The 24,442-nt window shown below is 41.2% G+C and overlaps 1 protein-coding gene and 1 pseudogene across 19 annotated transcripts in view; one reads left to right on the forward strand and one right to left on the reverse strand.

Annotated features, from left to right (window-relative positions):
- Positions 1-24,442, forward strand: part of GARNL3 (GTPase activating Rap/RanGAP domain like 3) — a 176,295-nt gene that overhangs the window by 76,731 nt on the left and 75,122 nt on the right. For all 19 annotated transcript variants that reach the window (XM_035257825.2, XM_078327466.1, XM_078327453.1 and 16 more), the window contains 2 exons: positions 18,770-18,869; positions 20,629-20,747. In XM_035257825.2, the coding sequence (XP_035113716.1) occupies positions 18,770-18,869; positions 20,629-20,747 (219 nt within the window). The remainder of the gene's footprint in view (positions 1-18,769; positions 18,870-20,628; positions 20,748-24,442) is intronic.
- Positions 8,541-9,485, reverse strand: LOC100395028 (density-regulated protein-like; annotated as a pseudogene).

Genomic DNA, 24,442 nt, shown 5'->3' on the forward strand with positions numbered 1-24,442 from the left:
CAAGGGTTTCCAGGAGCTAAGCCAGGCGCAGAGGTATTGAGTCTTTGCTTTCAAGAGCTTGGAAAGCTAGCGGCCACCATGCTGAGTTTCTACTTTGAGAACCAAAGTAGCAGAGGCCCTGGAGGCTGTATACCTCAAGACATCTTTCTGCTACCAAAATTTTGCAGAACTTCAGCCCCACCTAAAATGAACAAACCACACTGGACTTTGTCACCCTTTGTAAGCACAACTCTGCCCCTGCCAGGTCCAGTGTCTGGAAGAAATATACACCTCCCAGGAAAGACATCAATGGGGCCTTCATGTAATTCTTAATCACTGTACACTTGGTGATCAAACACTGCTCACCTGGCTATGTCACCAGAGGCTAGGTTCTGGGACCCAGCCACAGATTAGAAATGACCTGTGCTTGGGTCATGATCAGGAGTGGCTTAAGAGTCAGACTTCCCAGGGTTCAAATCATGGCCTTACAACTCACCAGCAGTGTGGCATCAGTCAGTTCAGTCGACATCTGGGGAGCAGTTTGGAGGAGTTACTGACTTCACAAATCACTGCAGTCTGTTGTGTTCAAAGCACAGTCCTGTCTCAGATTGCTTCTCTGGAAATACAGTATCAAGGATCAAATACTGTTTTAGGTTTTATTTCCACCAAAACTGCTGAGCATAAGTGCTCCATTGGAGCACCTTGGCTGTTTTGTATTGATGGCCTTCAGATAAAAGTTTTTGGCCAATGTGGCTTCACTTCCTAAAAGACCTTATGGGCATCTGACATCTAAAGGGAAAAAACAACTGACTTGCTCTGAATTAATTAAAGGTGTTAGTGCAGTAAAAGACTCACTATATATAGCTGCTTAAAAATTCTCAAACCTGTGAAAAAACAAATTGCAAATTTCATTATTGGGTTATTTGTCCTTTTATTATTGAATTGTAAGAGGTTTTTTATATAGTCTAAATAATTAGACCCTTATCAGATATATGATTTGCAAAAATTTTCTCCCATTCTGTGGGTTATCTTTTCACTTTCTTGACTGTGTTCTTTGAAGCACAAAAGCTGTAAAATTAGATCATGTCTAGTTTGTTATTTTTCTTTCATTGCTTGTACTTTTGTTGTCAGCTGTGAAACCATTGCCTAATCCAAGGTTGCTTGGTCACTTTTTTTTTTTTTGAGATGGAGTTTCATTCTTGTTGCCCAGGCTGGAGTGCAATGGTGCAATCTCAGCTCACCACAACCTCCACCTCCTGAATTCAAGCGATTTTCCTGCCTCAGCCTCCTAAGTAGCTGGAATTACAGGCATGAGCCACCATGCCCTACTAATTTTGTATTATTAGTAGGGACAGGGTTTCTCCATGTTGGCCAGGCTGGTCTCGAACTCCTGACCTCAGGTGATCCACCTGCCTCGACCTCCCAAAGTGCTGGCATTACAGGCGTGAACCACTGTGCCCGGCCACTTGGTCACTTTTTATAGTTTACTGTTCCCTTGAGATAACATCAAATTTGTCTTTTATTTCTTTAAGCATAATGTAATGGTTTTATCATCTGTGACTGAGAATTTCAATATGTGAAGTTTCTGCGGCTGTTGTTTAATTGTAATGTGCCTATGCTCCTGGCCTGTGCTCTTCATGTAACGTGCTTCTTTATGCTAGGCTGCCTGATTATGTGCCATTTGTTGTTCCTGAAAGTTACTTTTTAGGAATAATATGAGGCCTAAGATGAATTGCTTTTTGGTAGGGAGGACTTATGTTTGCTTTTGCCACATGCCTTTAAACTAAATACCCAGGTTGAGACCTTTTAAACTACCAAAGTGCTGCAGATTAGACCTGCAGGTTTATGTGAAAGCTGGCTTATGGTCACCATACCTCAGAGACACTCTCCTGCTCAGCTCTGCTCAGTGCTGTGACAACTTCCTTGTAGTTTTGGTGGTGGAGGTTGTTTCTTCTGATTCCCTCCTCCTTGAGTATGTAGACCTTTGGGATCCTAGCATAATGTGGGGCAGGGCTCCTATTGGATGTGTCTACCTCAGTGTGTCTTAGGGTTTGATTCTTTGTCCCCCACAAGCTCACCAAAACCCAAGTTCAATTTTGCTGGGACTGACAAACATCCTCAAGCCAAAAAAGACTTTCATGCTGCATTTACCTCTCTGGGTTCGCACTTGCTTTCAATTTTAGTTGGCAATTCCTACTATCTGGTAAGCACTCCAGTGCTTTTTTCTTTTTCCCAAGATGGAGTCTTGTTCTGTCTCCCAGGTGGGAGTGCAGTGGCGTGATCTCAGCTCAGTACAACCTCTACCTCCTGGGTTCAAGCAATTCTCCTGCCTCAGCCACCTGAGTAGCTGAGATTACAGGCATGTGCTACCATGCACAGCTAATTTTTGTATTTTTAGTAGAGACAGGATTTCACCATGTGGTGGCTAGGCTGATCTCAAACTCCTGACGTCATGATCCACCCACCTTGCTGTGCCTGGCATTCAGTGCTTTTAAGGAGATCATTTTAATATTTTTCTAGCACTTTTAGTTTTTTAAGTGGGAGGGTTGATATGAATAACCTAGCCTGCCATTAACAGAAACATAAGTTATATCAGGAGTGCTTTTCATATAATGTGACAAAATATTTATTCAACTGGCATTCATAGGGTCATTTTCTAGTGCCAGCCAGGCTGAGCACTGGATACAGGATTGAATAAGCCTGCTGAGGTCCCTGCTCCTAGGGCCTACAGATGGCAGGGAGAGCCTCAGTAACCAATACAAACACATAGAAGGATTGCAAATTTTGGTAATTACTATGGAGAAAACAGAGGACTGTGGTACGAATAAACAGGAAGAATCCTAGTTAAGATGGGGTCATCTGGCCGGACACAGTGACTCATACCTGTAGTCCTAGCACTTTGGGAGGCCGAGGCAGGCGGATGACCTGAGGTCAGGAGTTCAAGACCAGCCTCATCAACAAGGTGAAACCCCGTGTCTACCAAAATACAAAAATTAGTCAGACATGCTGGCAGGTGCTTGTAATTTCAGCTACTTGTGATGCTGAGATGGGAAAATCACTTGAATCCACGAGACTGTGGTTGCAGTGAGCCGAGATCATACCACTGCACGGCAGCCTGGGGGCAGCTGAGCAAGACAATCTCAAAAAAAGAAAAAAAAAAAAGATGAGGTCGTCAGAAAGCCCGTACCAGCAGCAGCCAATGAGGCCAAGCCTCTGAGCAGTGCTTCTCAGGCTGTCTTTTTAATTTCCAGTCAGTTGCAGGAAATTAAATATGTGCTCCTGCTCTCCATAACTAGTACACAGAATTCACTTTATGCAACTCATCAGGTAATTGGATATCATCCTGATTTGTCTGGACTCTGTTTCATGAGATGAATTCACCAAGCATGTACTTAGATGCCACAGACATGTCAGAGCACGTACTTAGATGGCACAGGCATGTCAGAACACTGTAAAGGTTTCCTGTACACTTTGTCATGGGCTAGTTAACAGTTTGCAGATTGGCATCCATCAAATGGACCATACTTTCCTGCCTGAGAGTTCATCTGGGCCAATCCGCTTCCCTATGCATGAGTTCCTACATAAGCTTTGCCAACAGTAAGCTGATCCGTACCTGCTTGAGTATATCTCCAGTAATGGGGAACTTGATACCCCCTTGAGAGGATTTTTTTCCCCCTGACACCAATCAATTCTGACACCGAGTGTCCTACAATTCAGTTCTGACACCAGCTACTTGGAGTTAGTGTCAGACTCCACAGGTTTAAGGGCTCAGACCCACAAGACTGTCCTCATTTCAGAAGCCAGTCAAATGTATTGGGTCCCCAGGTTACCCACATTCCACATTTATGACCAACTTGGCTACAAAGTCAGTTACCACAGCCTCCTTCTCAGCTTCCATAACTCCCTAAAATCACTCACAGAACTGATGAAACGACTTTTCTTACTACTGCTGATATATTATAAAGCAGCAGTCCCCAACCTTTTTGGCACCAGGACCAGTTTTGTGGAAGACAGTTTTTCCATGGACCAGGCAGTGGGAGATGGTTTCAGGATGATTCGAGCACATTACATTTACTGCACACTTTACTTCTATTATTATTACATTGTAATGTATAATGAAATAATTATACAACTCACCATAACATAGAATCAGTGGGAGGCCTAAGCTTGTTTTCCTGCAACTAGACAGTTCCATCTGGGGGTTACAGGAGACAGTGACAAATCATCAGGCATTGGATTCTCATAAGGACCACACAACCTAGAGCCCTCATATGTGCACTTCACAATAGGGTTCATGATCCTTTGAGAATCTAATGCTGCTGCTGATCTTGAAGGAGGTGGAGCTCAGGTGGTAATATAAGCGATGGGGAGTGGCTGCTAACAGAGATGAAGTTTGCTCACCCACCGCTCACCTCCTGCTGTGTAGCCCGGTTCCTAAGAAGCTATGGACCAATACCGGGGATTAGTCTGTTATAAAGAGTACAACTCAGGAAGAACCAAATGGAAGACATGGACAGGCCAAGGTATGGGGTTGGTGGTGTGGAGCTTCCACACCGTCTCCAGTTGTATCTGGATTCTGAGTATCTCAATATGTTCCCCAACATGGAAGCTTCCTAAGCCCCATGATTTAGGGGTTTGTATAGAGGTTTCATCAGGTAGGCATGATTTTTTTTTTTTTTTGAGATGGAGATTTGCTCTTGTCATCCAGGCTGGAGTGCAATGGCACAATCTCAGCTCACTGCAACCTTTGCCTCCTCAGTTCAAATGATTCTCCTGCCTCAGCTTCCCAAGTAGCTGGGATTACTGGTTCCCACCACTGCCTCAAGCTAATTTTTGTGTTTTTAGTAGAGGCAGGGTTTTACCATGTTGGCCAGGCTGCTCTCAAACTCCTGACCTCAGGTGATCTACCCACCTCGGCTTCCCAAAGTGCTGGGATTATAGGTGTGAGACACCATGCCCGGCTGGATAGGCATGATAAATTAAAACATTGGCCATGGATGACTGACCCAATCTTCAAACCGTCTCTTACCCTGGAGGTTGGGGTATGGGGCTGAAAGTTCCAAGTTTCTAATCAAGGCTTAGTCTTTGTGGCAGCCACCCCCCATCCTCAGCTATCTAGGAACTCCCTGAGAGCCCCCCTCCTTAGAACAAAGATGCCTCTGCCACCCTGATCACTCTGGAGCTCTGTGCTAGAAACCAGAAACAAAGACTGAATACATATTCCCATTATACCACACCCCCAAAGCAGTTAATTGCGTTTTTCAGAATCTCTAATTGCTAGAAAGGTCTTTTTGTTGAATATAATTCACCTGTCTACTGTTCTCTCTCTCTCTCTCTCAACCTCCAGGGCTCAGGTGATTCTCCAATCTCAGCCTCTTATGCAGCTGGGTCTATAGGCGCAGGCCACCACGTTCGGCTAAATTTTGTATTTTTTGTAGAGACAGGGTTTTGTCTTATTGCCCAGGCTGGTCTTGAATTCCTGGGTTCAAGTGATTCGCCCACCTCAGCCTCCCAAAGTTCTGGGATTTCAGGTGTGAGCCACTGAGGCCAACCTATATTTTCTCTTTTTTTTCTAACACAGGGACAATTTTAATCCTGCGTTTTCCTGTAGTATAACATCCATTGCTGGCTATCTATGAATTGAAACTGTATTTGCTAAGAACTGTGAACATTAAGAAACTTACATGAAGTCACATGTGTTGATATGACATCTTCCAGCACCAACAGAATACATACATAACACATACCAAATGATCTTGATGTATAAATTTGCTTCACCACATAAATTATATTTAGTAAAATTCACAGTTAACACAGAATCCCATTTTTTAAATTTACATGTTTATTACACATTTTTTATTTTTAAAAGCAGTCATTCAAGATTGTCATTTGTGGCCGAGTGTGGTGGCTCACACTTGTAATCCCAGCACTTTGGGAGGCTGAGGCAGGCGGATCACGAGGTCAGGAGTTCGAGACCAGCCTGGCCAATATGGTGAAACCCCATTTCTACTAAAAATACAAAAGTTAGCCAGGTGTGGTGGCACTCACCTGTAGTCCCAGCTACTTGGGAGGCTGAGACAGAAGAATCACTTGAACCTGGGAAGCAGAGGTTGCAGTGAGCCAAGATAGTGCCATTGCACTCCAGCCTGGACAACAGAGTGAGACTCTGTCTCAAAAACAAAAAACAAAAAACAAATTGTAATTTGCGTGGCAGTAAACAATGGTTTCATGGGTTCTAAGTTTCTTAAAGGTTTCTATAGCAATTTAAAACACCACAGGTCAGCCTGGTGCAGTGGCTCGTGCCTGTAATCCCAGTATGTTGGGAGGCCAAAGCAGGCAGATCATGAGATCAGGAGTTCGAGACCAGCCTGGCCAACATAATGACACCCTGTCTCTACTAAAAATACACAGGCATGGTGGCACACACCTATAGTCCCAGCTACTTGGCAGGCTGAGGCAGGAGAATTGCTTGAACTGGGGAGGCAGAGGTTTCAGTGAGCGAGATTGTGCCACTGCACTCCAGCCTGGGCAACAGAATGAGACTCTGTCTCAAAATTAATTAATTAATTAATTAATTAATCAATTTTAAAAACCCACAAGTCTTCTTTTCAATTTGCAGCACCTGACTTAGTTTAAATTCATCTAATGCACTCATTAAAACTGTTCAGTTTCTCTTGTGAGAAAGATATGTTTCAATTGCCTTTTCCCAAACTATCTTTTAAGCATGGATGTATATTGTTTTTATTTAGTTAGTAAGATTACTCACACAATTTATAGCCAGAACAAGAACCTCTAGCCTCTCTGAGTGGCCTTCCACTCAGAACAGTGTTGATAATAAATGTCTAAAATGTATCTGAGGTCTGCCTCAACTTGATATCACCAAACATGTTTCCAAGTTTTAATTTTTTTGTTTTTGTTTTTGTTTTGAAATAGAGTCATGCTCTTCTTGCCCAGTCTTGAGGTCTATGGCACAATCTCAGCTCACTGAAACCTCTGCCTTCTGGGTTCAAGCGATTCTTTTGCCCTAGCCTCCCAAATGGCTGGGGTTACAGATACCTGCCACCATGTCTGGCTAAATTTTTTTGTTTGAGATGAATTCTTGCTCTGTCGCCAGGCTGAAGTGCAGCAGCATGATCTCGGCTTACTGCAACCTCCGCCTCCTGAGTTCAAATGATTCTCCTGCCTCAGCCTCCCAAGTAGCTGGGACTACAAATGTGCACCACCACGCCCAGCTAATTTTTTTTTTTTTTTTTTTTTTTAGTAGAGGTGGTGTTTCACCATGTTGGCCAGGATGGTCTCGATCTCTTGACCTCATGATCTGCCCGCCTCAGCCTCCCAAAGTGCTACAATTGCAGGTGTGAGCCACGACAGCCGGCCTAATTTTTTGTGTTTTTATTAGAGATGGGGTTTCATCATGTTGGCCAAGCTGGTCTCAAATTCCTGACCTTAGGTGATCTACCCACCTTGGCCTCCTGAAGTGCTGGAATTACAGGTATGAGCCACCATGTCCAGCTCACTTCCAGTTTTCTTAGAAAATAATGATTTTTAACCATATGCATAATACTCTACCACATGATGCTTTATTTCCCAGTTGTTCATTTGTATCATTTTATACTTGTAAATTTTTATATTGTAAATAACATTGTAATGAACACCTTCATCGATAAGTTTTATGTGAAACTGGTTATTTCTTAAGAATAGTATCAAAGAGAGGGGCTTACTGGTTCAAACAGTACATGTGGTTTTAAGGCTTTGAATATAATTTACTGAATAACCTCTGGAGTAGCTCAAAAAACTCCTACTGACAGTATGTTATTGTGCCCACAGAGTGGACTTGGTAACAATAAAGCACATTCATCCACAAATGTATTAGATTCTCACCCATCTCAAGACTATCACATCAAAGAAGCAAGAAGGTGTATTACTGGTGAGGAAGCCAAATTCAAATGCTTTAAAAAAAAAATCACTCAACTTTAGATATGTAAAATAGTCAACAGAAATGCTTCCCACAAAAAGTCTACAGGATTTTTACAAAAATAAAGTTAAAAAGAGAGAAAGAGAAAACTCAGCAGTAAACAACCAAAATTTTTTATTTGACTAAATTCTATTCCATGCATAAGTGTGACAGTCTCCCTGTTTATCTGACTTTGGCAATAAAAAAACAAGCAGCCTTGTACAGAACAGTGAAAATGCCAAGGACGAGGGTAGTCTGCAGTTTTACTATAGAATATAAATATACTTTTTTTTTTGAGAAGGAGCTTCACTTTTGTCACCCAGACTGGAGTGCAGTGGGGCAATCTCGGCTCACTGCAACCTCCACCTCCTGGGTGCCAGTGATTCTCCTGCCTCAGCCTCCTGAGTATCTGGGATTATAGGCACCTGCCCCACAACTGGCTAATTTTTTGTATTTTTAGTAGAAACAGGGTTTCACCATGTCTGTCAGGCTGTCTTGAACTCCTTACCTCAGGTGATCTGCCTGCCTTGGTCTCCCAAAGTGCTGGGATTACAGGCTTGAGCCACCACACCAGACCATATATACATTTATTTTAAAAAGGCCTGTCTCCCTTTGGGCATATCAAGATTTAGCTCAGGTCATTAAAAACAGACAGATTTTCAAAACCACTTCTTCACTTCTCCAAGATCTTCAATGATGTCATCTACCTCTTGCCAGTTTTCCTGAATAACATCAATTATGTCATCTGTAAAGTCTCCCTGAATGATAATTTCTTCCTCTTCTTTTACTGAGACACTACAGAATTTTTGAGCAGGAAATCTTTGTGCTTCTTTAAGATCAATTTCAAACGTTGCAAGGCCACACATTGCTGTTACATATTTCTTCTCTGCTCTGGGAATTTTGGCTATGTAACCTTTTCTGGCACAGCTTTCTTTTCTTTGTTTTATTTGACCCCTTTCACCTCTCTTTTGTATTTTCTTGTTCTCTTTTTCTCCTGCTGTTCCTTGACCCTCATTAATTCCAGCTTCTTGTTTGGGTGAATTTTCTTTTTTTGAGATGCGGTCGCATTCAGATGCAGCCTAGACTGGAGTGCAGTGGCGGGATCTCAGGTCACTGCAACCTCCACCTCCCAGGTTCGAGTGATTCTCCTGCCTCAGTCTCCTGAGTAGGTGGGACTACAGGCACACACCTTTTTTTAATTGTTAGTAGAGACACGGTTTCACCATGTTGACCAGGCTGATCTTGAACTCCTGACCTGAAGTAATCCACTTGCCTTGACCTCCCAAAGTGCTGGGATTATAGGCATGACCACTATGCCTGGGCCTGTTTGGGTGAATTTTTTACAGTAAGTTTTGCAAATTCATTTGGAAAATTCTTCTCTAACCATTGTCTACATTTACCAACATCAGGCATATATTTACAGTAGCCTGTTGGGAATGAACAGACTCCACGATAAAGGACTTGCAGTGGGTAATCAGCAGCTGAACTTGGCACTGTTCCTTAGGTCTCCTTTGCACTTGGCCCTATTGGATTCAGAAATGTCCACTGCCATTTCACAAACCCAGGTGGTTGCCTTCGCTATTGCCAATTGAAGTGCCACATGGAACTGTCGTCTGTATTTTCCACTCAAAGTTTCTATTTATGTTCTCCATAGCCCCAGGATGTAAGTGTGAGCCCTCTTCCATGTGACATCTGTTGTTTTCCTCCTAAGACACAGGATCATTTCCATCATTGTCATCCTTATTGCTGTTCCTTGGACACATGTGAGGTTGTTAATGAACCTTTTGGACTGAAGTGCTCAGAACTGAACACAGGGCTCTGGGCTTGCTCCACACAGCCACAGAGTGGAACAGGCTCATCCCCTTCCTTGCTGTAGACATTCTACCTCTTCTTATGGACCCTGATGACTCATTACGAACCTACAATATGCTACTTTGCCCACCCCCATCTTTTTTGCATGTTCTGGTATTTAGCTGTGGGGCAGCACCATGATATAATGGAGACTATTTTGGATAGTCTGGCTTCGAACCTGGGTTCAGACCTCAGCTCTATCACTCTCTAGTTGACAATTCAGTGTCTCTGTGCCTCAATTTCCTAATTTATAAAAAGGGAGGTAAATCCTTCTTTACAGCACCTGATCTTGTTGTCCTTGAGTAATTTGTATTTTGTATCTAAGTGTAGGATCCTGAATTGTCTGTGTTGATTTAATCTCATGAGTGTGTCTCATAATTGCTAATTTTCAAGATTTTTTGGTGACATCTTGATTCTGTCACCTGTCTTGTTAGCTAACCCACTGAGCAGCTTTATTTTACTTTCCAATATGCTTGTCTTGCCATCTGTGTGCTTATTCAGATTATTAATTAAAATGAGTGTGACCCTTGAGTAGATCGCTGGGGACCTCCCTTACAGCTCACTTGTATGTATCAATTAGTAGATGGTGCAGCAGAGGGGGAAATCTTTCAGCTTTTTACAAATCTATCTTCCTTAGCGTGGGAAGGACTCTTACACACTATTGGGTTATATGTAAATTAGTACAATCTTTTGGGAAGGCAATTAGCAATAATTAAAAATGTGTATACCATTTGGCAAGACCTCTATTGCTAGGATGTATTTTGTAGCATTATTTAAAATAGGAAAAAACTGGGAACAACCTCAATTTCTTTCAGTAGAGGAATGATTATGTAAACTGTGGTCCATTTACACAGTGGAATGGTTAGTAGCTATTAGAATGAGGTAGACACATATGCACTACCACAAAAAATGTTTAAGATACAGTTTTAGACACAAAAGCAAGTTCTAGAATGACCTGTTTAATATCATGCCATTCTTCTTAACAAAAAAAGGTATATATGCTTGTCAAGATGCAAGAAAATTTCTAAAAAGATGCGTAAGAATATAATAGTAATCGCTTCTGGAGAATGGAAATGGGAGCTCAGGAAAGAAGTTGGAGGACCTTAACTTTGCACTCAATGCCCTCCTATACTGTTTACATATTTTATAAGTCTATATTCATTTCACTGAAGTGTTGAATTTTTTAAAAATCTATATAGTTGTTAAAAAGAACAAAGTAGATCTATATGTACTGACATAGAAATATTCCCAAGATATTTTCTATGGTGGAGAAAAATTTTTCAGTGTAATCTATACTGTTGTCCCATTTATGAAAACAAATTATGCATATGTGTATATAGTCTTATGTATTTATATATTTTTTGTACACATATATGTATGTGAATGTGTGATATGTATGTATGTATGTATGTATGTATGTATGTATGTATAAAGTAAATGCTTCCTTGTAAATGCATAAAAAGATCTGGGATTATTTAGACCAATCTGATAGTGTAGTTACTAGAGGGAAAAGAAGTAAGTTGGGTCATGGAGGATGGGGGAAAGAAAAGGATTTTCATTTTTGTGTGGTTTCACGTTTTTATAATCAGCTTATATTCATGGTTACATTTGTAATTTTTTTTAAGTTTTAATTTGTTTAAAAAATTTGTCTTCTCTACTGCTATGTTATCTTAACGATTTAGCCTAGGAACGGAAGTAAAATTGGCAAACTACATTAATTCATGTATTGAACTCACTCTGGAATAGACTTTATGAAAAAATCACAGTAATTATTTTAAAACTATGGATACCATTTGTATTCTGAGTGTTTGTATTTTGTGGATTCCCTGTTTAAAGTCAAATATTTGAGAACATTCCAGTAAAATCAGGGTATCATATATGGATTTTCATTACATTCTCCTCAAAATTCCTGGACAGATTCAGTCTTCCTCTGTCACATCCCACAAGTATAAATGGTGGGGTGGGAGGGAGATAATGAAGGCAGTGAGAGGCTTTGGTGGGCTTCGGATTTGGTGCAGAAATGATTCAGGATTTTTGGGTCTCTGGGGGCATGTTCAGGCATGAATACTGCATGGAGCAATTTGAATTCATTTCTTTCCGTTGTAGCCTTTCACAATATTTACCTAAAGGGCATAAAATAAGCATGAATGTTTGCAGTGTTAAGCTTCAGTTATCTGGAAAATGTACTCATCAGCCTATTTTCTCCTAACTTTCTAGTCAATGTCAAATAAATAATGTGTTCCTGTTTCACTGTCACCTTAAACTGCTGTAGACAGAGTTTCTGTATCTCCAAGATCTTTCATAAAATAGGTGACACTTAAATTAATTAGGATTTCTTATAGATTAAAATCACAATTAGGTACTACTTCACCCACTCCAGAACTGCAAGCACTAAAAAGCTAAAAGTTTGGTCAGAGAATGTGGAACAACAACTAGAGCTCTCATATATCTTGCTAATAGGAATTTAAATGGGTGTATCCTCTTTTGAAAATTTTTTGGCAGTATCTACTAAAACTGAACACATGTATCATCTGTGTCCCCAGATGTATACCCAACAGAAAATGAGTGCTTGTATCCACCGAAAGACAGATACAATAATGGTTATAGTGGCTTTATTCTTTTTTTTTTTTTTTTCGAGACAGACTCTTGCTCTGTCACCCAGGCTGGAATGCAGTGAGGTAATCTCAGCTCACCGCAACCTCTGTCTCCTGGGTTCCCGTGATTCTTGTGCCTCAGCCTCCCAAGTAGCTGGGACTACAGGCATGTGCCACCACACCCAGCTAATTTTTAGTATTTTTAGTAAAATACTAAAATAGTAAAATTAGTAGGAGGATCAGGTGATTCTCCTACCTCAGTAAAGATGGGGTTTAGCCATATTGGCCAGACTGGTCTTGAACTCCCAGAAACAATCCAAATGCCATCGATGGAAGAATGAATGCATAAATTGTGGTATCCATCTGGTGGACTACTACATGGCCATGAGAAAGAGTGAACCACTGCCACAGCAGTAACATTCAGTATGAATGTCACAGACTGAATGGCAAAGGATAAAAAGCTTGACTCAGATACACATCATACGATTTCATTTCCGTAATACTTGAGAGCAGGTATAACTAATCCATGGTGGTAAAAAGTTAGGACAGTGGTTTCCTTTTGGCATGTGCTTGGGTAATGACTGGGGAGATGAATAAGGGAGCCTTCTGGAATACTGAAAATATTTTCTATATTGATCTAGGTAATGGTTATGAGGATATATAAATGTAAAAATAAAAAACTAGTTTGGCTGTATACTTATTTGTGCCCTTTACTGCCCACTAGTACTACACATCATCAGAATCTGGAGCTTGTTTTCAGAGTTATTCTTTGGGGTCCTGGGAGAAGTGGAATTTTTTGTTGTTTTCTGTTGCCTGGTCTACATTGCTTTTGTTAGGTCCTGCATGTATTCTTGTCTTTGCACCTCATCATATGTGCTTTTAGCAAGGAATGGGAAGTGTCTTGCTCTGTGAGACTCACAACATTTTTGGTGTTGGGTTATTTCCCCCTGTTTTGGTTTTCAGTGAAGAGGAAAGTGAAATATTTATTTTGTTTTAAAAGTTTTTTAATTTTTAATTTTTTTTTTTTAAGGAAACAGGGTCTTGCTCTGTTGCCCAGGCTGGAGTGCAGTGTCACCATCATGGCTCACTGCAGCCTTAACCTGCTGGGTTCAGGTGATCCTCCTACCTCAGTCTTCCAAGTAGCTAGGACTACAGGCACACACCACCATACCTGGCTACTTTTAATTTTTTAATTTTTATTTTTTTAAAAGACAGGATCTAACTATGTGACCCAGGCTAGTCTCAAACTCCTGGCCTCAAGTGATCCTCCCAACTTGGCCTCTCAAAATGCTGGAATTCTAGGTGTGAGCCACCACGCCCAGCCCAGTAACTTTGTAATCATTAAAGAAAACTCCTCATGTTGACAGTTGGTACTCAGAATGCCTCTGCCTCTGGAGTCCCATCTCTCCCTCTGCAATGCTGAGCAGCACTTTGCACCTCCCCATGATGTTCTGTTCTGCACTTGGCAGTGTTCAGATCTCTGGGAGGCAGACAGATGGAAGTACTTTAGAAGCCTAGAGTATGCAGGTCATTTTCTGTACCTCTGAATTCCCTTGAAAGTCTGGTAAACCTGTAGACTCCATCTCAGAATAATGTTTTTAAATACTTGAAATTAAATACATAGGATTCCAAAGGAAAACAGTTGTATTGAAATAGTTATCAACATGATTTTTGAAACCTAATTTATGATACAGTAATATATATGATTTTAAAATGCATTAAGTAGGCTAGGCGCAATGGCTCATGCCTGTAATCCCAGCACTTTGGAAGGCCGAGGTAGGCAGATCACTTGAGGTCAGGAGTTTGAGACCAGCCTGACCAACATGGCAAAGCCCCATCTCTACTAAAAATAAAAAAATTAGCCAGGTGTGGTGGCACACACCTGTAATCCCAGCTACTTGGGAGGCTGAGGTAGTAGAATTGCAGGAACCTAGGAGGCACAAGTTGCAGTAAGCTGAGATCGTGCCACTGCACTCTAGCCTGGGCAACAGAGCGAGACGCCATCTGAATAATTAATTAAAATACATCAAATAATAAATCTAGCAGCAGGCACCATAAATACTGTAATTTTGAAAAGCAAAAAGTGTAAATAGTATTTAGAGATATCTGCAATCAGTATAATGAATTCCAAAAGTATCTTTTTTTGTTGTTGGTATGGTTACCAGGACTGTCCATTTTATGGGGGAATTTTTTGCATATTATCATAACCGAATGAAACACTAAATTTTAGCTAGAAGTTAGGGAAAATAAAGATATATTTGTTTTGTCCCATCCAAGTTTATGTCCCCCTCTCTGTTCTGGATTCTTTTAGAACTGGCATAGAGCATTGTTTCTCAAAGTTTAGTTTTCATCAGAACCACTTGTAAAATAGATGCTGGTGCCCCACTCATAGAGATCTTAAGGAAGAAGTTTACAGTGGGCCCAAGAGTGCACATTTTAACAAATTTGAGAAGCACAGAACTAAGATCTGTTGCTGCTACCTAAAAGAAACTTCTCTGTGCCATCCATGCATCTCTTCGAGGCCCCAGAAGTTTAAATGTCCTGATGACAGCTTAAGAGTACTCTCGAGGCTCTGCTCTAGCTTTCTGGGATCTAGGACCTTGGGACCATGACATCAACCACTGTGGAGTCTGGCTCAGGCCAGCTTCCTTGGCTGGACTCCCCCTATGTCTGGTCAGCTGATGCCTGAGGCTGGCTGGTAGGCCATGTCGTTGCTGTGTGCTCTGCAGTGGCATAGTGGAAAGACCTGGAGACTAGCAGTACTGCCATTAGTTCATGGTTATAAAGTGAATAGCTGTTGATAATGAATCATGCAAATATCCTACAAAGAACAAAATCCAATGATAAGCTTTCACCAAAAGGTCAAAACTAAGAGGTAATATTTGAATAGGTGATCAAAATGAACATCACCACTGATGAACAGGTGAGTATTTTGAAATATGATAAGCTTAGGACAAACCTCACTTATATGGTATTCCAGCCAAGTCTGCATACCCTCACTCTAACTGGGAAACAACAGACAAAGCCAAAATGAGGAGGGAAGATGCTGCATTCTTCAAAAATGTCAATATCAGATACAAAGAAAGGAACTATAGACACTGGGGCCTATTTAGGGGTAGAAGGTAAGGATTGAATAATTACCTATTGGGTATTATGCCGATTACCTGGGTGACAAAATTATCTGTTTACCAAACCCCTGCAACACACAATTTGTCCATGTAACAAGCCTGAACATGTTCTCCTTAAATCTAAAATAAAAGTTGGAAAGAAAAAAAAATAGTGACAGCCAAAAAAATTGCCAATGTCATAAAGACAAAGAATCTGTGGAAATGTTGCAGATGAAGGGAGTCTAAAGAAACACAGTGAAATGATCCTGTACTGAAGGGAGAAATGCTTCAAATGACATTGTTGAGTCCATTGACAACATTGGAATATAGATGGTATTGTGTCAATGCCAAATTTACAAAAGTTGAGAAAGCTCTGCTGTGGTTATGTAAGAACATATCCCTGCTTTTGAGAAATATGCGCCAAAGTATTTAGGGATGAGGGCTGTTATTTTACATCTGAGTCTTAAATGGTTTAGAAAAAATATTATGTTTGTGTGTATGTTTGGGGGTTATGTGAACAGATGAGCCAGTGAGGTAAAACATTAACAGTAGGTGAATCTGCTAAGTAAAAGGTAAACATGTTATTTTACACTGCTCTTATTCATGCAACTTTTATGTAAATTTAAAATTATTTCCAAATAAAAATTTATATGTATGTAGTGATAGCTAGGTTTTTAAAATTACAGAAAATCTGATAAAAGCAAAATAATACTAAAAATTTCACCTACGTTTTTACTCCTTAATAGGCTTAAAAGGCAGGACATAAAAAAGGACACAGAGGATGACGTAATGGTTAAGATTAAAAAAAAAGAAAAAAGAAGAAACCTCTGGCATTGGAACTGGTTCTGTTCCAGCTCCACTACTTATTATCTCTGTAACCTTGGGCAACATATTTAAACTCTCCCAGTCTCCATTTCCTCATCTGAAAGCAGGGGGATAAAATAGAATCTATCTCATAAGGTCGATGGGTGGTTCTGGAGATAATGCATATAAAATGCTTAGCCTAATATTTGGCATTTAGCGCTCTATCAATGAATGTATTTCCAGAGCAATGACAAGAACAGAAAGCTTCCCATTTCATTTTATAAGGTAACATAACCCTGAAAGCATGACAGAACTAAAAATAGAAAAGAAGCCTATAGATCTATCACGCAAACAAATATGATACAGAAATCGCTTGTTAAAGACAAGCAGCATATTAAAAGAATAATATTACATGACCTAGTTGGGTGCATTCCAGAAATAAAAGAACCTTTCAATGCAAGAAGAGCTATTACTATATTCATTCATTACACTACATACTACGATTCTCTTTCCCCTCCACCCCACCATTTAACCTGTTCTCTCAATAGTTGCCCCCCAAAGAAGCTTTTGGTAAATTTAATTTTCCTTCCTGAGTAAAGCCTCTTTGTAAACTTTGAATTGAAGGAAACATCTTCAGCATGATAAAGAAACTGACCACAAACATCTAGGACATTGCTAGAGGCATGTCAAAGTCAGAGAGAATATGTTCCAGTAGTTTACCTTACATACATGGCACAATGGAGATGTTAGCAAAGCTGCAATAGAGTGACGTCAGTCATTTGGGACAACTGACATCTAACACAGTCTCAGCTTAGACCATGCAAGATTCAGACATTTACTGTAAACATATTTAATGCCTGAAAGGAATTGAGAATGTTAGAGTGTTCAATAAGTAGAACTGAGTTAATTGATAAATGACTTGGGGGAAATTGATCCTTACCTCATAGCATCCACCAAAATAAATGATAAGGAATGAACTATAAAAATGAAACATCTAAAAGAATATAAAGGTAAATAATTTCATTAATGCTGGGATAGAGGACTTTTTGATACTAATTAGGCAAAAGTCATAAAGGGGCAAAAATGAAAAATTTGCTTATGTAAACATTTTGAAACATCTATGTGGCCAAAAATACCATAGAACAAGTTTAAAAGCAAAAAGTTGATCAGAAGAAATTATTTGCAATCTATTTCAAATATTTCACAAATCATTAAGAAAAAGAATACAATAATCAGAAAACTGACAAAGAACATAAACAACCCACAAAATAATTGTAAATAACCAATAAAAATATGAAGAAAAGCTTCCATCTAAATCATATACAAGCCAGGCATGGTGGCTCACTCCTGTCATCCCAGCACTCTGCGAGACCAAGGTGGGTGAATCACTTGAGGCCAGGAGTTTGAGACCAGCCTGGCCAACATGGTGAAGCCCCCTCTCTACCAAAAATACAAAAACTAGCTGGGCTAGGTGATATGTGCCTGTAATCCCTGCTACTCAGGAGACTGAAGCAGGCAAATCACTTGAACCCAGGAGGCGGAGGTTGCAGTGAGCCAAGATGGCACCACTGCACTCCAGCCTGGGCAACATAGCAAGACTCTGTCTCAAAAAAAAAAAAAAAATGAGATACACAAAGAAACAAAAGTAAGAACAATGTTGAGATTACATTTTGCCATTAAATTGTAAAGAGGCAATGTCGACAGTATGAGGGAAGATGGTACCCTCAGCCGTTGCTGGTGGAACTATAATTTTGTATCAGTCCTCCTAGATGTTAGATTGGCATTGTGTTTCAGATCCTCGACAGTGTACATACCCTTTGACAAAGCAATTTAACTTCTAAGAATTATCCTAAAGAAGTAATTGGACAAGTAAGTATGCAAACGTGGAATTAGAAGATGATCAATTTTATTTACAATAACAAACAATTGGAAGCAGCCTAATTGTCCAGTAGTATTATTAGTTATATCTATATAATAAAAGAGTATAGAACTAATAACATTATAGTATTATGTCTATTGACATGTAAAAGGTTATTGACAAAGCAAGCCCCAAAACTGTATATTCAATATAATTTCATCTTGTTAAGAAAAATATGCATATGCACAGGAAAAAAAAACAGATGGATTCTAGATGAATTTTGCCTGTTACAGCAGTAACAAAAAGAAGGGGGTTCCTCCAGGGGGCACCAATTCCTAAATATTGTGAAAGTTTCAGCCCAGAAAGGAGAGGTACTTGGTACCCTTTTTGGAATAGCTGAATGGGTTCACTGATTCTTTTTCCTACACCTCAAAGACCTCCTGGATGCTCCCATGATGTGAATTTAGACTGTCTTTTCTAGTGAGAACATGCAGCGACAGCCTTAGGGTGTATGCTTTTAACAATGATTTTTTGGTTCCTTGGCCTCTGGTTCATTGCCAGCTTCATGTTTAGTTTCTGACTGAATTAAGCCTCTTAATGTCACAACTTTGTTCCATTACAGAATGCAACTGCTCTGCCAGGTACTTGGCGAAGAACAGATGTGCACTTAGAGAACCCAGAATACCACACCAGATGGTATTTCAAATATTTTTTAGGACAAGGTAATTATACTATTGTGGTGGTTGGGAAGAAATGGTATTCAGAATGAAAGTTAGTGTTAGTACAATTTCTGGTATCCTATATGAGTGAAACTAGCCATTTAGGAGCACTAGCATCAGAGCATTTCACTTCAAGGTTAGTAGTAACCTTTGTAGGTGAAAAGATTCAATTCAGAGTCTCAGCCCTAAGAGTTTTTGCTCATAGTTTTCCTTTTTTATGGACATTTTTATCCCTGGGGAACTAAAGGACATTGGACCATCTGAATAAGTGATTTGAGAAATAAGATGAATTTTCCAAGGTAGAAGAACAACTTTAGACTTAACAAGGCTATTTCCCTGTCAATATTGGGTTTTGAATTCTTAGTTTAAAGTATTCAGTACAAGGCAATGAGGGAGACAATTGGTTCTCTGAGCTCCAGGGCCTGTAGAGAGACATGAGACATGAGACTGTCTCTAGAGAGACATGAGACTGTAGGCTTTAGCATCATTCATGCATTCAGCCATGACAAATATTTATTTGTCACCTACTATATGCCGGGCAATGTGCAGAGCAATGGGTATACAGTGGCAAAGACACTCGTGACATGGGTTTGGATCCTGATCCTGCCATTATTAATCAGAGAACCTTATACTAGCTATTCTCCATTTCTCTGTGACTCAGTTTTTTGTTTTTTGGTTGTTTTTTTTTTTTCTGTAAAGTAGAGATATTATGAATGCATACCTAGTAGGTTTGAATGGAAGTTTCAGTGAGATATGCAGGAATAACACTAAGCCCAGTGCCTGGCACATACCAACAGCTCAGTCATTAATAGCTATATACATTTCAAGTGAAAAGCTCAAGTGAAAATATACAGAAAGGTGGAAAACAGGAATATGGCTAGCGACAAAAGATTTGAGGAAAGGAAGAATAATCACTATTTTGGGATTCAAAATGAATTAGAGAGATTGTTTCTCAGGCTGATGTATTCATTTGTAGATATGATGCTTGAACTATGAAATGAGAGTGAACAGACCTAAATGATGCTTTTAAAGAAATCTGACTCTGTATTATTGTAAGAAGTTCCTTTATATGGCCAGGAAAAATGTATTGCTGTGTTAGGGGGGAGATAGAAGCATTTATTTTAAAAAAAAAGAAAACAGCAGGAAAGTCATCATCTTCCCAAATGCTTGCAAATAGTGCTCAGAGCAGTGAGGACTTTACAGAAAAATGGTGTCATGAGTTTGGATGCCTTCAGATGCAGTAACAGAAAACCTGACTCAAACTGGCACAAACAGTAAAGAATATAACAAGAAACCCAGAGACAGGGCAAGCCCCAGGGTTGGAGGATTCAGAGTCCCAGTAATATCAAGGACCCAGGCCTTTCCCTTTTCCTGCTTCCCCATCCTTAGAGTGGCTGGCCCTCTTCAGGGTCACGAGATGGTTTTGGCAGTTCCAGGCATCACTTCTAGACTCCACCATGTCCAGAGGAAGAAGAAGGCCATGTTTAGGAGTGAGGAAGCCTCTCTAGAAGCCTCTTGGCAGATTTCTCCTCCCGTCTCATTGGCTAGAATTTGGTCACATGTTCGTTCCTGAACCAGACACAAGCAGGGGGAAGAGGAGTATATGATCAGCCAAGAGAGATCAGAGTCTATCCCAAGGTGGCTTTGGGATTATTGTTCCCTGAGCATGTGGGAAGGGCTGGACAACACCTGCGGTGTCCTCTACCATCTGTGACTGGCAGAACCAGTTGCATTCTCACCATTCCAAACCTTTCTTTTCTAGTCCATCAGAACTACATTGGAAACGACGCAGAGAAGAGCCCTTTCTTCTTGTCTGTGACCCTTTCTGACCAAAACAATCAACGTGTCCCTCAATACCGTGCAATTCTTTGGAGGAAAACAGTAAGTATATGGCTCACACTTGAAGCAAAATTCTTACATCAGTTTCAGGATATGACCTCTGTGTGGAGAACTGAGTGCCAGTTTCTTCTAGTGCATGCATCATAGTTTTCTTATGATTTACTTCTGAGAAGTGACATTGCCTTTGCCCAAAGCACCTTGTCTTCTGCACCAGGAGGCTGTTTTCTGGCCTTTAAAAAAAAAAAAAAAAAAAAAACTTACTTATTTTATTTTTGCTAATTACAGCATTCTAGTCTCTTATGGTTTAAATATTCTCTTTAGGGTGACTCTGTCTCTTTTTGGCAAACAACAGATTTTCCAATTTTTACCCTCCTCCTGCTCCTCTTGCAGTTGGTATTTGTGCACATGGGGAGCAGGCTTATGAGACCTAATGGTCGTGGAAGAGAACCATGGATCCACATGGGCCCTCTGAGTTCTGTCAGATCTCTGTTGTGGAGTGACTAATATAATTGATTCCTCTGGCTTTTTTGAGTCATTGGAAAGCATCTGCCCCTGAAACCCATGGTGCCAGCCATTTGGCTCTTGTAAAGTCACTCCTTGTCCTGATCCCAGGTCTCTGCTAGTTTCTGAACCTCTCAAAGCTCTCCATCCCCTCCTGGGGCACATCCTCTATGAGCCATAGCTCAGATGTGAGGAGGCAGGACCATTGCCATAGGCCTGGGTGTGTCATATTTCCGGTCATTAACACTTGCAGCCACTGAGTTGCTACCCTTCACCAAGATCAAACCAGGTGCTACCTGGACTTAAGATTCCTGTGCAAGGCCATGCCAGGGAAGGGGCCTCTGGTTCAAATGCTCTGAGGTGCCTCCAGGTCTTCCCTTGACAAATTTGCAGCATCCCACAACCCCTTCAAAGCCTGTACTTGGCATGGGGACATCAAGGGTCCTGGTGTCCACCTCTTGGCTGCCCACCTGCCTGCCTTTTTTCTTTTCTTCTTTCCTTCCTTCCTTCTTTCCTTCCTTCCTTCCTCCCTTCCTCCTTCCCTCCTTCCCCTCTCCTCATGTCCCCCTCCCTCCTTTTCCCCTCCCCCTCTCCCCTTCCTTCTCCTCCTTCCTTCATCTCCCCTCCAACCCCCCTCCCTCCCCATCTCATCTCCCTCCCCCCTCCCCTCCCTCCTTTCCTCTCCCCCTCTCTTCATCTCCCCCTCCCTCCCTTTTCCCTACCCTTCCCTCCTCATCTCTCCCTCCCTCTCCTCCCCCTTCCCCTTTCCTCATCTCCCTCTCCCTCCTTTCCCTCTCCTCCTCCCCTTCTCCTCACCTCCCCTTTCCTCCCTCTTCCTCTCTCTCCCCCTCTCCCTACCTCCAAGGCAGGAGAGTGTGGGTTTCTACCTTCTTCCACCTTTCTGGAAAAGACTTTCTCAATGTCATATCTTCTTCCTCCAGGAAATAGCTATCACATCGTCACTGAGATGGCTGCCGTATATGAGGGGAAACATAGTGGGACAAATGCAGGGGGAATATTTGCTTATTTCAATTTCCAAAGATATTGTCTGTATGACATTATAAGTTGTGATAAGGACTCTGAAGACAGAGAATGACAGAGCATGATACAGGAGCCCTGCTTAGATGAGACAGTTTAGAGAGAGCTTCCTGAGGTGGCACCCAGCAAATAGAGACCTGAAGGATGAAAGGGAACCAGTCACATGACGAGTTGAAGGGGAGTGTTCCAGGTAGAAGGAGCAACAAATGCGAGACAAACAAGGGTTATTCATAGCTGGTATTAGAGAAGACAAGGAGGTGGAATTTAAACCCCAGTCTTGCATATCTCTGCTGTGTTTCTTCTGTCATAAACGGCTCACACAAAGAAAATATGAAAAATGATTCGTACTTGTTGTAAAAATTCCATCCAAACAATACAGCAAGTAAAAAGAATCCAACTGCTTGGAGATAATCACTGCAACAGGCTTCTAGACATCTGTCCATATACACACACACCTGCACATGCACACCTGTTACACAGGTAACCTTTGACGTATACTTCTGCGTGCTTGCTGTGCTCACTTGGTGTTGCCTGATACATATATGCACTTGACTCTACCTGTGCATTTGATGTTTCCACTGAACACAGAACCATTTTACTTGAATATTGACTCTGGAAATTAGTAGCTTCCAGGGAAGAGATGAGGAAGAGCTTTACCAGTTTGTAGTGAAGAAAAATAAACCCACAATCCCAGGAGCCCTGGATTTCACACCCACATAGGCAGCTCAGGAAAGTGTCACTGTCACCCAGTGTAGCACTGAAGCCCTGTGCTATGCCATACATTTCCGCCGAGCTGCCCTTGGCTTCTCTTTAAAACTGCCTTTGGGCTGGGCATGGTGGCTCATGCCTATAATATCAGCACTTTGGGAGGTTGAGGCAGAAGGATTGCATGGGACCAGGAGTTTGAGACTAGCCTGGGCAACATAGTGAGACCCTACCCACTACAAAAATATAAAAATAAAATTGCCTTTGATGTGTTGGGTGAGAAGAAAAGGTAGACAAGGTAGGATCTGAGCTAGAGGGGCAGATTTAGGACCCTCTACTAGACAGCGGTGCAGTATAGGCTGGAGCCAGTTAAAAAGCAAAGCCACAGAGGAAATTGGCTCTCAATGGGTAGGATCTGTAGAATCAGAAAACGTGTGTATATTTCTTAATATTCCTCTATAATTGGGAAAAAATAATCTCTGTAACACAAACTACAAAGCAAAAGCTCAGCCCAGTTTCCTTGGCTAATAGAGAACCTATAAGAAGGGCTCTCTCTAGTGTAACTTCTCATCCTCAGCTGCAAAGACATCCTCCTCCCTGGCCTGGAAAGGGGTGAGAGTAGCAGGCCTCCAGGGGTGTAGGCATGAAAGTTTCATTTATGCAAAGAGAGCGTGGGCTTGAAAAGTTCAAAGAACTCCACTCCATTGCCATTGTTCAGGGCTTAGACAGATGAATTGGCAGATATGTCCCAATAGCAGAAAAAAAATTATATTTACTTCAGCTGAGCATGGTGGCTCATGCTAGTAATCCCAGCACTTTGGGAGGCTAAGGCAGGTGGATCACCTGAGGTCAAGAGTTTGAGACCAGCCTGGCAAACATGGTGAAACCCCTTCTCAAAAAAAAAAAAAAAAGAAAAATCATATTTACTTCTTTGCTCATTCCCTAAAAGAAATGTTCTTGGCCGGGCGTGGTGGCTCAAGCCTGTAATCCCAGCACTTTGGATGGCCAAGGCGGGTAGATCACGAGGTCAAGATATCGAGACCATCCTGGTCAACATGGTGAAACCCCGTCTCTACTAAAGATACAAAAAATCAGCTGGGCATGGTGGCGCATGCCTGTAATCCCAGCTATGCAGGAGGAGGCTGAGGCAGGAGAATTGCCTGAACCCAGGAGGCGGAGGTTGCAGTGAGCCGAGATCGCGCCACTGCACTCCAGCCTGGGTAACAAGAGCGAAACTCCGTCTCAAAAAAAAAAAAGAAATGTTCTTAACCTCCTCTAGCTGTTTGTGATGACAATTTTAGTACTAGCCTAAGTCAGGAAGAAAGTTTTAAATGTCCAGTGTATGATAATCTTGTTTGCTAACTGTGTAAAGCCTTTGTGAATTCTAAATCTGTGTCACCTCTTCTTAGACAATTAGGAAGAGAGTAGGGCTCATCTGTTCTGGGTGTTGTGGACATTAGGCTGAGTCAGTTAGGCAATTCTTCATTCCCCTT

This window comes from Callithrix jacchus, chromosome 1, assembly GCF_049354715.1.
Source record: "Callithrix jacchus isolate 240 chromosome 1, calJac240_pri, whole genome shotgun sequence".
Classification (NCBI taxonomy): domain Eukaryota; kingdom Metazoa; phylum Chordata; class Mammalia; order Primates; family Cebidae; genus Callithrix; species Callithrix jacchus.